Below are 14,184 nucleotides of genomic sequence, written 5' to 3' on the forward strand. Positions count from 1 at the left end.
CTTGAAGACAGTAAAGGTTAATATTGTTATCATAAACAGCGGCGCAAGTTAGACCTTACTTTTCTCTTCTTCATAGGAGCCTCCTGAGCTACTACTGTAACGAGACTCTAGGCGGTGGTGCTGGCGGTTCAGGTTGGTGTTCAGCCCGCTGTAGATGTCTAGGTGTGTGTAACTGCAAAACACCAACCTTTATATTCATACATTTAAGATCAGAAGCACCGACTGTTCCTTTACTGGCGTTGGGCCGAAACCTCATCTCACAATCTAGTACATTGTACCTTTCATCCATGTTAGGATCTTTGACCTTGCCATCATGATGGCCATCGTGTCCTGGCACCATAGTGTTGCTGCTGGACGTCGTACCTACACAGATGCGACGTGATTTGATTTGGTATCACGATAACCGTGAGCTGTGAGACTAACCTGAGGTGACAGAAGGGATCTTATAGCTGGAGCTGATACGATAGTAAGGCGCGTTGTCCATGTGAGTGACAGCTGAGCTGACAGGGTCCGTCAATTCCAGTTCGCTCATCAACTCTTCCAGCAGCTGCATAGTCTTGTCTCGGCCCAAGTACACAACAACTCGCTTTACCTGTGAAGGCATGAGACGGATGACTGTTGCAGGGAATGCATCAGACATATTGAATCATGTTAAAATGATACTCACATAAGGTAGCAGGCTAGGTTCGCTACTGACTCCAGACATGCTGATGAGGAAGTGCAAGATTATTTTAAGGTTCTTTGGCCAGCTATCGGCAAGGGTGGTCCACACGTTCTCAATCTCGGACCAGGCAAGCTCGTCTCCATACTGCAAATGAATTAATGGTCATGCCAGAGATGATAAAAGAAAAAAATTATTAACTTTTCGAATATATTAAAAGTATACATTAGATTTGTCCAAAGTTTGACAGCAACTTAAAGCCACAGAGATCTATTTAAATAGCCAGACAACTGAATACACTGAGTGCATATGGCTCACCTTTGCGGTCATGAACATAAGGTTGTTGAGCACCATGGTGGTAGCCCGTGGTGAGCCCCATCCTTCGCCATGTAACCAGCGTCGGCTGTTGACCATCATTATATCCCCATCGTGCGTATCCTCATCCTCCTCGCTGCTGCCCGGGTCCTCGGGGCGACGCATGGCGGGCTTGAAGTCAACCAGCTCCACATTGTTCATCCAGGGCAGGAGGTAGTGTAACATCACCTGGCGACCACCAGGATGCGCTGTTTGTATACGCTGACTCACCTCTAAATATAAGACAACCGGACAAGTTCAAAAAATCTTGCGAAAACAACAAAATTTGACTTTGCAGACTACTTGAAGTGTTACAAACGTCCTATTCTACCCTCACTTAGTAGGATCTGTGTAGGAATATATGGCCGTAGGAATAAGGGCCAAAATGTTTTTCTTTTTACTAAGTTGTCGTCAACTAGCGATCAATAGATATTGCATTGCGACCAGGGCTACATTTTTTAACGTGAGCCACCTGGAACCCATGATCTAAAAGGGACAAATACGAAGAGAGTACCCTTCTAAAAGAAATGTTTGTAAAGAGATTATTGGACCTGAAAAGATGGGCAGCGTAAGCTCTGGGTATGTCCTGGCTAACTCTTCAGATAGCTGGTAGTATGACATGGAGTAGAGGTGTGGCAAAGGTGAGGGAGGCGTCAAGATGCCATCTGATTGTAGGATCTCCAACTTGTGGGCATAACGGAAAAACTTGGGTTCCAGAATCTGTGCATTGGAAAAGAAAAACACATGCACATTAATTAGATTTAAATTTGTTTCACTGTGTGCATTTGAGCATGCTGATTGTTTATAAGCTTTATTTTGAAATGGAGTAAATTGAATCTATAAAAGATAGTTATTTTTTATGGTTAACGTGCAGTGTTTTCACTTCAGATTGAAGTCTGGCCAATTGAAGGTGGTATTATACAAACAAAGGCCAAGTGTCGTTTAAGTTCAACTTGACTTGTAAACCCTTTTGAAGGTTAACAATTAACTACTTTTGTTTCGTCCACCAATACAATTATGGATCGTGTGTTAATATTTAAAAAGCATTCCCTCTAAAAACGAGGTTATTATGGCTTGATTAAATATTCAGTAATATAATTTTTTTTTCCAATTCTCTTACCTGTAACAGTTGCATGGCCACCTCATAGATATCTCGGGAAGAATCCGCAGCTTTAAACAGAATCAGGTTCAGCAGCACCACAGTGTCAAACTGATATTCCCTACAATGCAATAGGGTGTAAGAAACAAAGTGGAATAGCAAAAACCAACAGGTACTTTTGTCTGCTGGGTCACTACCTGTTATGAAAGACGTTGGCAATGGCCCGGAAGCAGCCTGTGGCAACGCGGCGGGAGCCCGTGTAGCAGCGATCCACAGCCCAAAACATCAGGTTGCTCTGGTCTGGGTTCAACTCCAGTAGGAGCATCACAGCCTCACAACCCAACTGATGAACCTAAATGGAGTTTATACATTTTTACAAGCAAGCCAATAATGTTGATTAGACTCAAGCAGTTAACATGGACATCATCTGAAAGTTACAAACTGCTGGTCATTCTAGGCCATTTTAGTCTCAGGATGTAGTCACAGTACTTTTGCAGTCCTTTGAGACATTTTTGTGATTAAGGGCTGTACAAATAAATGTGACTTAATGTGACTTGACAGGGTTCGAACACTTTTCCATGGCCAAATTCAAGCAATTCTTTAGCATTTTCAAGGACAATTATTCCAATACCGTTAAAAGAGGAAATACGGTGCGAATCAGGTATTTTGCAGATCCACAAAAATATCTGCAATTTACATAAACAATTTTGAATCTTGCGTGTGGATTTATCAAGAAATGATGTTTAGATCTTAAGTAAATTGCATGTATATTAGTGGACCTAAACGTGAGCTAATATTTTTATAGACAAATCTCTCCCCATATAGGTGTAGGGTAAAAAAGACGTTAATATGTAGCTTACATTTTCTGTTGCATGAAGTTCTTCCAATTACAATTTACAACTGGGAAACAATACCTCAATTTTTCACACGAATGTCCATAATTGATAAATAAACCTTGCGCAAATACACATTTCATAGTGCCCTGTTGAGGTGTAGCAATCAGTTAGCAAAAAAAAAAAATCTTAGTAAGATAGTAATTTCTGTGAGTTATCTTTCATATGACTGGAAAGCGTTGCCTTTCCCATTGTGAAGAGAAGTATCCCTGTATCCCTTTTTTTCACTCTAATGCACCGGTCCTAATACACCTATAGGGGCGATGCCACTTCACATGACAACGCCATTGAATTGCAGTGTTGTGTCGACTTAATAATTATTATCATTTTGTTTAAGGCTTGGTCTGTGGATCCAGAATGCTGAGAAACATGGCAGGAATTTCAAGCATTTTCAAGCAATTCACTCAAAGTTCAAGCCATATCCTGACCTTGAAAACACTACATTCAATTCAACAATTTTCCCAGACTTCAAGCACCCGTATGAATCATGCAGTCAAAAGGTCTGCAAGTAACACTGAACAACACTAGGGGGCCCTGATGTTTTCAGAGCGCATCATTGGTGACCTCAAAATTCTGAGATACGCCAAGCAAAACATACTGGTTCATTGACACAACAGCCATGTTATTCCGTTAAGAATGCATTATGTAACCACAATGCAATTTAGACTATTTTATTCATTGACAGAGTGACTGCACAGAGTTGTGTGATGAATATAAGAGGAAGCTATGTTAGAAAATAATCTTTGGTGAGACCTGATATGTTTTGGGTGTTTAACTTCTGCTAATGTGGTCTGAGAAACATTTAGGACTCTCCACATTCCTATGATGAGTTTTTGTTTTAATGTGTGTAGCTGACATCTGAAAAAACATAAGAACCGTAAAGAGTCACATTTAATTTTTTTTCACCAGCTGAACGGGGGTGTACATGACTTGTAGAAAAATTCCAGAACCAGAGGATAATTACCAACAATAATATCATAAAAATAACAAATGAGCCCTCAACCATCCTTTCTAGGAGGACAGGGATAATTTCAAACTTTAAGTCCATTACCTGTACATGTATACCGCACTCCATTGTAACAACAACATAGACATATACATGTATGTGTCCTTTTAACTAGGAAATTTCATACCACCCACCTTCTTATCATGAGAATCCAAGATGTTATCCAGCCACTTGTAGAGGTATCCATCAGAGGAGAGGCCAACATTGTCAGCAACGGGGCCACAACATAACACAGCAGACATTGCCTGGGAGGAGAATCCACATGAGACAATGTTTTTAGTATGCTTTCACCCATCCTGCACTTGTAAACATATTGAAAATAAAAACACTTTCAAAGATAAATTATTGTTATAGATTATTTTCATGTTTTAAAGCCTATAAGCCTTTAAAGGGGTATTATGTCTAGTTGTGTTGAATAAAACCTTTGCGTTTTTTTAAAACTCAAAGACTGTTTTAATGCTGAAAAATAATCTTATAAGATAGCAAAAAGGAACACAGCCAAGCAATATTCACGGCAATAAACGATAACATTCCCCTTAGTTGAATGCCTCATGAGGATGTAACAATTATTGGTTTTGTTAGATGTAAGCTTCCTATGTTTCACCATGTCAAATTAAGTAGGCCCAAATTACATCCGCCACCTCTACTGATTGCGTAAACTTTATTTGCAATTTATCCTGGGCCTATCATCATTGTTTAGCATCCATATTACACGGACTACAAAAACAAATCTGTTTCTTGTGTGTACCTTTAATGCGCAGTACTGATGGCGGTTAATCTGCGTGTTCCGATCACTATAGCGGTCCAGTGGCGTGAACATGATGCTGAAGGGACCAGCCCAATGGCTGAAGAGCATGAAGAGGCTGTGTCGCAGTGATTGCTGTGGGAAGATGCTCCGTCGCTTGTGCACTTCATGGGATGAAATAAGACATTCAATTAAGCATAAAATAAATAAAAGGCTTTTATTGCAATTCAGATTGGGCTAGACCAGGAGTCCGGAACTTTTTGACCCAAAGAGCTATAAAAGCAAAACATTTAGTTTTTTATGGAGGGTGAGAGCCACACCGTATATTTTAAGACAAAATTCGACAAAACATCCAAGCCAGGTCTCCAGAAAAAGGACTATTCTTCAACACGTTATATTTAAATATGTGACGTTTTATAATTTGAGAACATTTTTGGAATAATAATGCAAGAGCCTTCGTCCCAAATAAAATATGTTTCCCTCCCATAGTAAGGTTACATAAGAGTGTTGAAGCTCATCTTGACCATCATTCTTGTCCTAAATAATGATTTCAAAACAAGGTATGAGCAATGTTCTTTTGTAAAAATGTCACAAATGAGCTTTCATATTAAGGATTCATAGCAATGTACAGCCAAAATGGGGTCTGTTGGTGTGACACCATGACTGTAAATGGACTGCATTTACATAGCGCTTTAGCAGTTAGTGAGGAGTTCCAAAGTACTTTACAATACACTTCCATTTTACACATAATATGTTATGTGTCTCAAACAAATGCACTTAAACAAATTGGGTCGCATTAAATAAATATACAGAGCCAATGAAACATTTTAAAATAAGGATGAACAATACCTGGAACATTCTGGATGATGTTTGCCACAAGCGCGCTGAAGTGACAACGGATGTCCTTAAGCGTATCAGAGTCCTTGTCGTTTTCCGCCTCCAGCAGCTGTCGGGTCAGGTCCACATACTCAAGCAGCGTGCTGTTCAAAGAGTGACTCTCGCCATCTAAGCCCCCACTTGCACTGTGACATTGGATGGGAAGAAACACCTGGTTTAATTGAAAGGTTTATCTTTTATTTTAATTGTGTGCTTCTCAAAAACCGGTAGGCAGACCAAAGAATTTCCAATTAACACTCATCTGTCAAATGAATGAGTGAGCAACATCAACTTAGAAAAGAGGGACTGATCCATTGGTGACATTACTCTGAGCAGTCATACCAGGATCACAGGCGACATTGTTGTTATGCCCACTTAAATTGTGCATGTTCTTAATAAACTATTTTTAAAATCCACTCTTTCGTAAGATTTAACGGTCTCTCTATTCAATTATTTACTCATTTAAGAGATTTAAGATTCAATTCAATTTGGTAGTTTAGTATCAAAATATATATTTTTATGGAATAAGTCACAATATTATGTTGTTAAAAATGGGTTCCTTTTCACCCGCTCATGTAATCAAACGTTCGAGAGGCATAATGTAGATGAATACGTTGTGAATATCATACATCTGACTGACGACGCCAGCATCAGCCAAAAGCTCAAAAATCCGGACCAGCTGGACCCTGAGGATGTCACGTCGCCGGCGACGCTTCATGTTCTACAAAGCAGAAAGAACATTGCAAAGTTTTACTCATAATAGACTGAGTGTCTAGCGCAACGGTTCCCAAACTTTTGCAGGCTGGCGCCCCCTTGGCTCACCAGTGAAATTGTGCACACTATAAAAACGTAAACATTGCACACTAAAAATAATCCACATACTTTTAAGGCTGTAAACGCGACATGTCTGCAAATAGTGCAACATAAAAAGTATCCATGTGCTACTGCAGCATCAGTGCAAGAAATGTATTCAAGTATTAATTCAAACCCACCATTCATGCTAACTTATTAACACTACTGCTAAAACTATTTATTACTCTTATGATAACATTTCACTTATTAACTTAATAAATAATAAATAAAAAGTGTTACCTCTAATCGATAATGCAGTTTTGGGGTTGGACACGATTAGACATTTTTTGGCGAGAGTCACAGAATTGGTAATTTCTTTGTGCTTTTGCGAACTTTTTTTGTACGGCGTGAAGGACACAAATGCTGCTTTGTAGGAGTTTTTTTTTACCTCCCAGTCCAAATGTAGATTCACCTTTTTCGTGTTTTACTTGTAATCCCTTTTCAAATGACGTGTATTGTAATTTGTGATGATTTTTAAGGTGCTGGTACAAATTACTTGCGTTTCCTCTGGACCGAGGAACTGCGCAAAAGCAAATTCTGCAACGGGCGTATTTCTTCTGTTCCACGTTGACTCTGGGACTATGTTTTTGTAGTCCGCCATGACACTCAATGAGCTCACACGGTGGGTTTGGCATAGTCAGGGATCAGAATGGAGATTTTCATTTTCAGCTGAAATAGCCAGCATCCAGGAATAAACCAGGGCGGATAATTAAAACTTGCCTCTGATTGGTCGGCGCTTTTAAAACTTGAACAGTAAAAATTGTGGTTGGTCAAAACTCCATCATTCAGTACAAAACCTTAAAAAAATGCAGTGCTTTGCGGTTTCACAACCATACTACGTCACATCACGACGTCGATTTCGATTTCCGTTAATCGTGCAGCCCTAACATGTCGTGTACAAATAGTCAAACAAACGTTCAAACTTCTTACTTCGGACTGCCGCCCCCCCTACCGCCCTCCTACTGCCCCTATTTTTCTCACCGCCCACTTTGGGAACCACTGGTCTAGCGTGTTGTTCATAACTTTTCTTCAGAAAAAAACTACTTGAGCTGTACTCGACTTTCTTAGTTATTTTCAATGAAAGAAAGTTTAAACCTGAGACATATGTCACAATGTCTACCCAAACTTACTTCAGGTCTTCTTTCCAGAGCTTCTTTTATGATGGGATTTAGCTCCTCAATTAACTCTCTGGTGATGAAAAAGTATTAGTGTGCATGAAATAAAAAGTAAATATTTTTTTTTGTGAAGGGATGATCGCACCTAAAGGCCAAAGGGTTGGTCCTGCCAAGACCCAGGACAAGAGACTCTGTGATGTCCATGTTTTCAGAGCGCATCATAGGAACAATGTGTTTAAAAAGGGAAGAGGGAGAGGGAGTGCCCACAATCTTGCAAGAGAAAATAGCGCACAAGTCAGTGTACGAGAAAATGGAAGAGAACTGGCAGGTATCCTCACCTTGGAATCGTAACTGTAGCCACTGTCCGGCGTTGACGCCAGCGTCTCGGACGGTGAACAGCGGACAGAGCCTGATGCAGAAGAGGAGCATGCAGGTGATGAGGACGAGGAAGCTGCACTGCAGCATAGGATCAGGTAATTCCGCCAAAGGCTGACATAAGAATCGCTGCCGCTCAAATTGTTCACTTTCTTGGCATTGATGGGGCTACTGTGAGTGGAAAAATAAAGAACTTGTCAAACTGAAATCAGTGACATTTTTAAAACACACTTAATGTCACAGTTGGCCTTACTTAATGTCAACTTGAGGAGAGAGCAGCTGCAAGCGGGTGTAGGCAAACATCCAGGCGTAGTTAAGAGCGGTGGGGCAATGCTTGGGCAAGTTCTCCTGGCGCAAGTAGCTGGCCAAGCTAATGACCCATGGGTCCTGGCCCTGCGTGACGTGCGCAAACACCCAGATGTGCGATGGGCTCACCACGTCAAACTGGTGACTGATGGGAGACGAGCTCCACTCTGCCAATGACTGTAGATCTATGCCACTTGGGCAGTACAGAAGGTTGGTCTAGAAAGGATGTCGAGACGAATGACAAACATTTAAACTAAACATTTTTAGAAAAGTTGGCCTTTTGTATTTTTACACAAAGTAGTGCCTGCGAAGACACTTGGCTCTAAAAAGTTGCGACATTTTTTCCGTGGAAAAGCATTTACCTGATCAGCACCTGTAAGATGAATGAAGCTCTCCAACACCGATGCGCTTAGTCTATCCATGACATCTATTGCCAGTTCTTCATCGCCCTAAAATAATAGCAGGGAGCAAATGTTGCAGAAGAACTCAAAATACTCTTCTAAAGTTTAAGACTGGTTCTCAAACCACAGACGCTGAATATTCTGTAGTCTATGGGCCATGGGTTCGTCCACAATATAGGACAATAATCTTAAGTAAATTCACAGTTGCATTCACACTAACCTCATACGTAATATCATAGTCTTGGTCGTCTACAACTTGCAGCATGCCAAAAGTTTTTTCTTTCTTTGTGCATATTCATGTTGTTTAAAAGTCTCAGTGTGTAATATTTGACCACTAGATGACACTGTATTGTTCTAATGGGAACAAGAACCAGTGCCAAAATCACAGTGTAGCAGCAAGATGCCAGACAAACATGGCAGTGACTTCTAGGTAGGGATTCCACAATGTAAAAGAAATAAGACTTTTTTTAATAGGAATTAACATTGGTAGTTGATAATTGATATTTCATGTATTTTTGCCAAGTATTCAAAGCAAAGTTTTTTTTACTAAATGAAAGTTTTTTTGTACCACGAGGAGGCACTAAATATTACAGACCGTCCCTTTAATAACATAAGGCGTTTCTTACAGAAAAATGCACAATTATATGAAAAGTTCTGTTTTGAAAAATGGAATGATAGATAACCTTGACACGTTTTGACTTAAACCATGTACTTAAAATATATGTAATATCATTTAGTAAAAAAAAAGCTTTAGATATGTTTACCCTCATTACCACTTGAAATGTACTATTTTCAACTGTATTATGTTTTGGGAAAAAAACAACTCATCTCATACCCTTCAATTGGCTGGTGCTCATTGCCCATTGCCCCAGGTCAGCGTATTATTATTATTATTATTATTATATTATTATTGATGGAATCCAGCGCCCCTGGGACACTCATGAGGTTTGACGGATGGAAAATGAATGAACTCTTCTCATAATACTATATCTAATTATCTGTGGTCATAAAAAACCTAAATGATCCTAGCCTCTTGGAACTTTTTTTAATTCCTGATGCGATTTACAGTGCAAATTTTAATATTTGAACAACAGGTTGAAAATATGTGAAGGTTTTTTGCTACTTTCATATGCTAAAAGTGTATTATCACTTTTTTGAGAGAAATGTTTCTGCTGAGGTACCAGTTAATCCGTTTGTTACTCCTTATATTTTCACTTAACAGACACACAACTATTAATTGTGAGGAGGATAATCATTAACCCTATTACCTTGTTGATGCCCAGGGCAGTGTGTAAGGCGCGGACCTCCTTCAAGACATTGACAGCCAGCCTGCGTGTAGCAGGGCGACAGCTACAAAGCACCACCATGGCCAAACCTTCCACTACGTGCAGCACGCTCAGCAGTGAACGCTCCACAGAAATTGAATGACTGCAGCTCAAACTCTGTGGAGACATAATAAGTTCTAAGTAATTATATTTCAACAAAAATTACAGGTGGGCTGAAACCTATCATTCTCAATAAACAGGGATTTACTATATATCTATCCGTTGAACAGATGTTAAAGTAGACCCTTAGAAAAGTGACCCACCTGTGCTTCGTTGATCCTGTTGTTGCTCTGAGCAACCTGCCTCCACTGACTGATGAGCTGCAGCAGCATTTTGACAGAGTTGTCCAGCAGCGTGGGGTGCACATCTGTCACCTCGCGCATGATAAAGTAGACAAAGCCGGACAGCACGTCCTCCCGCCACTCTGGGAAGTCCACCATAAGAGCTTGGAGGGATGTGAAGGCCAAACCGCGGAGCTCCTCATCCATGTGGATTGTCAGCCTGTGGGAAGGTTAACCATTTTGGCTCAAATTGGAAAAAAGCGGATATTGTTCATCCATCTATACATTATCTTCTGCCTATCCGAGATCGGGTCACAAGGGCAGCAGCCTCAGTAAGGAAGCACAGACCTCCCCATCCCCAGCCACTTCATCCAGCTTATCTGATGGGATCCAGAGGCGTTTCCAGGCGAGCCTGGAGACGTCGTCTCTCCAGCGTATCCTGGGTTGTCCCCGGGGCCGGCAACACATGCCTGGAACATCTCCTTAGGGGTGCGTCCAGGAAGCATCATTATAAGATCCCCCCAGGCACCTCAGCCAGTTCCTCTCAATACGGAGGGGCAGCAACTCTACACTGAGCCCCTCCCAGATGACCTAGCTTCTCACCCTAAGCGCAAAGCCACCCCGCGACGTAAACTCATTTCAGCCCTTGTATCCGGGGTTTTGTTCTTTCGGTCATGACCCAGAGTTCATGACCATAGGTGTGGGTGAGAATGTAGACCGACCAGTAAATCGAGAGCTTGGCCTTTCAGCTCAGCTCCTTCTTCAGAACGACATTCCTAGCACAAGGTTCGCTTGACCACGGACGCTGCACCAATCAGTCTATTTATCTCCAGTTCCATCCTACCCTCACTCGTGAGCAAGACCCAAATACCTGAACTCCTCCACTTAGGGCAAAATCTCATCCCCGACCCAGAAAGAGCATGCCACCCTTTTTTCGGTTTACAACCATGATCTTGGAATTTGAGGTGGTGATCTTTATCCCGGTTGCTTCACACTTGGCTGCGAACTGCTCCAGTGAAAGCTGAAGATTACAGCTTGAGGAATCCAACAGCACCACATGAACTGCAAAAAGCAGAGATGCAATGCCGAGGCTTCTAAACTGGATTCCCTCCCCGCCAAGGCTGCGGCAAGAAATTCTGTCCATAAAAGTAATGAACAGAATCAGTGACAAACAACCTTGGCGGAGTCCAGCTCCCCGTGGTAACATATCTGACTTACTGTGAGTAATGCGGCCCAAACTCTGGCAACGATCATACAGGGACTGCACAGCCTGGATAAGACTGTCTGGTACCCCATACTACCAGAGCGACACCCTAGAGGCTCTGCAAGGAACACGGTTGAAAGCCTTCTCCAAGTCCACAAAACACATGTACACTGGATAGGCAAACTCCCATACACCCTTAAGGACTCGGCAAAGTGTTTAAAGCTGGTACACTTTTCCACAACCTGGAGGAAAACTAAACAGATCCTCTTGGATCAGAGATTTGGCTTCCTGACGAACCCTCCACTACAGTGCCCCCAAAAATACCTTACCAGGAGGGTTAAGAAGTGTGATTCCCCTGTAGATGGAACACACTCTCCGGTCCCCCTTCTTGAAATGGGGACCACTATCCCAGTCAGATATTTTCTAATCAGGTAAATAAGAATTCAGTGTCAAAGCACTGAATACATTGTAGGTGAAAAGTGTTATACAAACTAAACCCATTAGCAAATGTCAACACTTTGTTGAAATAAACTGGTCAATTTTTCCCACAACTTTTACAAGATTATAGTGATTTTGCAAGTGCTGTACTATTTTTTTCTGTGGACCCACTGAGGAAAAGCAGCATATAAAACCATAAGAAAAATACAAAATGTAAATTTAATGAAACAGTCTCTAAAACAAATCACAAAGCTGTTGTGTTCTAAGTTTGCTTTCATGGCGTGTACATGAGGGTAATCATCTGTGCCTGAGTGTCAGGATGTTAATTGAGGAAGCAGGTTTGGGTTTCATTTTGCATTTGTGTGTTTGATGGTTCAAATAAGGTCCTAAGATGTGACGGAGAATTCCAGCACCTTTAATACAAAAAGCATATATACAGACGCTCCCCTACTTACGAACATTCGAGTTACGAAAAACAGATACGGACATTTCTTTAGGGATGTCGAAAAATATCCGGACATTGCTGTAAGTTACATTTTGTATTGTGCACCTTTTTTCAAGTACAGGACAGTACTGTAGTGCTTCTTTCCGCTGCTGCCGGTGTGTGGTGCTGTGAGAGCTCACCCAGCATCCACCCCGAAGAAGAAATCCGGTTCCTCTTCCTAATTCGTGTGTAAAAATTCTATATTGTATCTCCAGCACGCTAAGAACTTTGACCTTTTTATTGTTTAATATCTCGTGCATCCATTAAATATGGTTGGTGTAAAGCGTAAAGAAGAGACCAGCCGTTTCTTTTGAAATTAAAGTGGAATAAGAAAGCTAGATGCGCTTGAGAAAATAGTTGGATCGCTTTTTTTTTGGGCCACTTTCTACCACTGAGGAGGAAGTCGCCTAACTATTGAAGCTCATCTTCTAAAAGTAAGTAAAACTTCACTTTATTTCTTTTTATAGAGCTTATTTTTTTATTAAATATTTATTTTTCGTACAAAACAATACAGGTTACTTATACAAGCCTAAACATACTAATATAAACCTTTAACATACTTTCTATACAAAACATAGCACTGAAGCAACTTACGAAAAAATTCAACTTATGAAGGATCGTCTGGATTGTAACTCATTCGTAAGTAGGGCTGCGACTGTATAGTCAAATTTGGCCAGCAGATTTTAAAAAGGACAGTTGGGGAAAAAAAAAAAGACATACTTGGCGAGGAGGTCAATGAGATCTTGTCTGCTCATGCCGTCTGGTATCAGTCGGGGTATAGCAGCAATGCAAGTGCGGAACAAATCAATCTTTGGTTTCCTTTCACCCCTGTCAACGAATCAAGCCAGAGTCAAAACGAAAGTTAAAAAAAATAAAATACATGCACATGCATAGAGCATACGTTATCATATCCTCTGGCTCCTTGTTCGACATTTGGACGCTGGTCATGCTCATGGAACGTCCCACCTCCTTGTCCAGATGTCTCAGAATATTATCCAAGGCTTTCCTCACTTGTGGATAATACAGGGACATGCCTGGAAGTGAACAATTATTCAGCGCTAATCTGCTTCTTATGTTAGGAAAAACTCAATATTGAAAAATAAATATCATATCATAACATATAAATTTAGCATTTGCAAATACAAATGTCAGGATTTGCCATACCTATGACCTTGGCCTCCTCATCAGTAAGCGTAGTGTTGAGGAAGATCTTTTTAACGCGCAATGTGTTACCAGAAGGCATGATAATACTGGTGGTGGGCATGGGAGGTTCACTGTCCTTCTGTTGCAGGCTGTTGGCAATTACCAAGAAGGCTCGCAGGCCGATATTCATCCTCTGAGTGGGAGTAAACAACACCGTTGACTACTATAGTATTTAAAAAACTACAGGGAAAAAAGCATGAAATTTTATCTTACCTCTGGGTTGATGGTGAAGGTTTTGTGAAACTTGCCAACACACAGGAGGTCGTAGATGATCTCCTTCATGGCAAAGTCAAGTCTTTCCTGGTATCCAGGAAAAATCAGGAGAAAATCATTTACCCTTTCTCAGAAATTGTACCCCAAAAAATGTACCCCAAAAAAAAAATAGCTACCTGAGCAATGAATTGTATGATTCTGACAAATATGTTGAGGGGCGTGTCTCGCGGTACCACACTACGGGACCCTTTGGGGAAAAGTGCTGAAACAATGCTGAGTAGTCGACTAGGAGGAACATAACAGGAAGAGACTATCATTATTGCACTTTAAAACAACACAGCAAAGTAAACAAA

At 40.9% G+C, this 14,184-nt stretch overlaps 1 protein-coding gene across 7 annotated transcripts in view; it reads right to left on the reverse strand.

Moving 5' to 3' along the window:
- The window catches only part of fryl (furry homolog, like), an 85,928-nt gene that overhangs the window by 24,600 nt on the left and 47,144 nt on the right, over nucleotides 1-14,184 (reverse strand). For all 7 annotated transcript variants that reach the window (XM_088350011.1, XM_088350007.1, XM_088350009.1 and 4 more), the window contains 24 exons: nucleotides 14,008-14,116; nucleotides 13,832-13,918; nucleotides 13,580-13,751; nucleotides 13,317-13,449; nucleotides 13,136-13,243; nucleotides 10,272-10,509; nucleotides 9,952-10,125; nucleotides 8,645-8,731; nucleotides 8,230-8,498; nucleotides 7,940-8,147; nucleotides 7,747-7,871; nucleotides 7,617-7,674; nucleotides 6,264-6,355; nucleotides 5,608-5,780; nucleotides 4,762-4,922; nucleotides 4,148-4,258; nucleotides 2,312-2,466; nucleotides 2,136-2,235; nucleotides 1,567-1,735; nucleotides 980-1,248; nucleotides 668-808; nucleotides 424-592; nucleotides 279-363; nucleotides 60-172 (listed from right to left, as the gene is read on the reverse strand). In XM_088350011.1, the coding sequence (XP_088206137.1) occupies nucleotides 60-172; nucleotides 279-363; nucleotides 424-592; nucleotides 668-808; nucleotides 980-1,248; nucleotides 1,567-1,735; nucleotides 2,136-2,235; nucleotides 2,312-2,466; nucleotides 4,148-4,258; nucleotides 4,762-4,922; nucleotides 5,608-5,780; nucleotides 6,264-6,355; nucleotides 7,617-7,674; nucleotides 7,747-7,871; nucleotides 7,940-8,147; nucleotides 8,230-8,498; nucleotides 8,645-8,731; nucleotides 9,952-10,125; nucleotides 10,272-10,509; nucleotides 13,136-13,243; nucleotides 13,317-13,449; nucleotides 13,580-13,751; nucleotides 13,832-13,918; nucleotides 14,008-14,116 (3,506 nt within the window). The remainder of the gene's footprint in view (nucleotides 1-59; nucleotides 173-278; nucleotides 364-423; nucleotides 593-667; nucleotides 809-979; nucleotides 1,249-1,566; nucleotides 1,736-2,135; nucleotides 2,236-2,311; nucleotides 2,467-4,147; nucleotides 4,259-4,761; nucleotides 4,923-5,607; nucleotides 5,781-6,263; nucleotides 6,356-7,616; nucleotides 7,675-7,746; nucleotides 7,872-7,939; nucleotides 8,148-8,229; nucleotides 8,499-8,644; nucleotides 8,732-9,951; nucleotides 10,126-10,271; nucleotides 10,510-13,135; nucleotides 13,244-13,316; nucleotides 13,450-13,579; nucleotides 13,752-13,831; nucleotides 13,919-14,007; nucleotides 14,117-14,184) is intronic.

Source organism: Urocampus carinirostris, chromosome 12 (genome assembly GCF_059441175.1).
Source record: "Urocampus carinirostris isolate Australia breed hairy pipefish chromosome 12, RoL_Ucar_1.0, whole genome shotgun sequence".
NCBI classification, from domain to species: Eukaryota; Metazoa; Chordata; class Actinopteri; order Syngnathiformes; family Syngnathidae; genus Urocampus; species Urocampus carinirostris.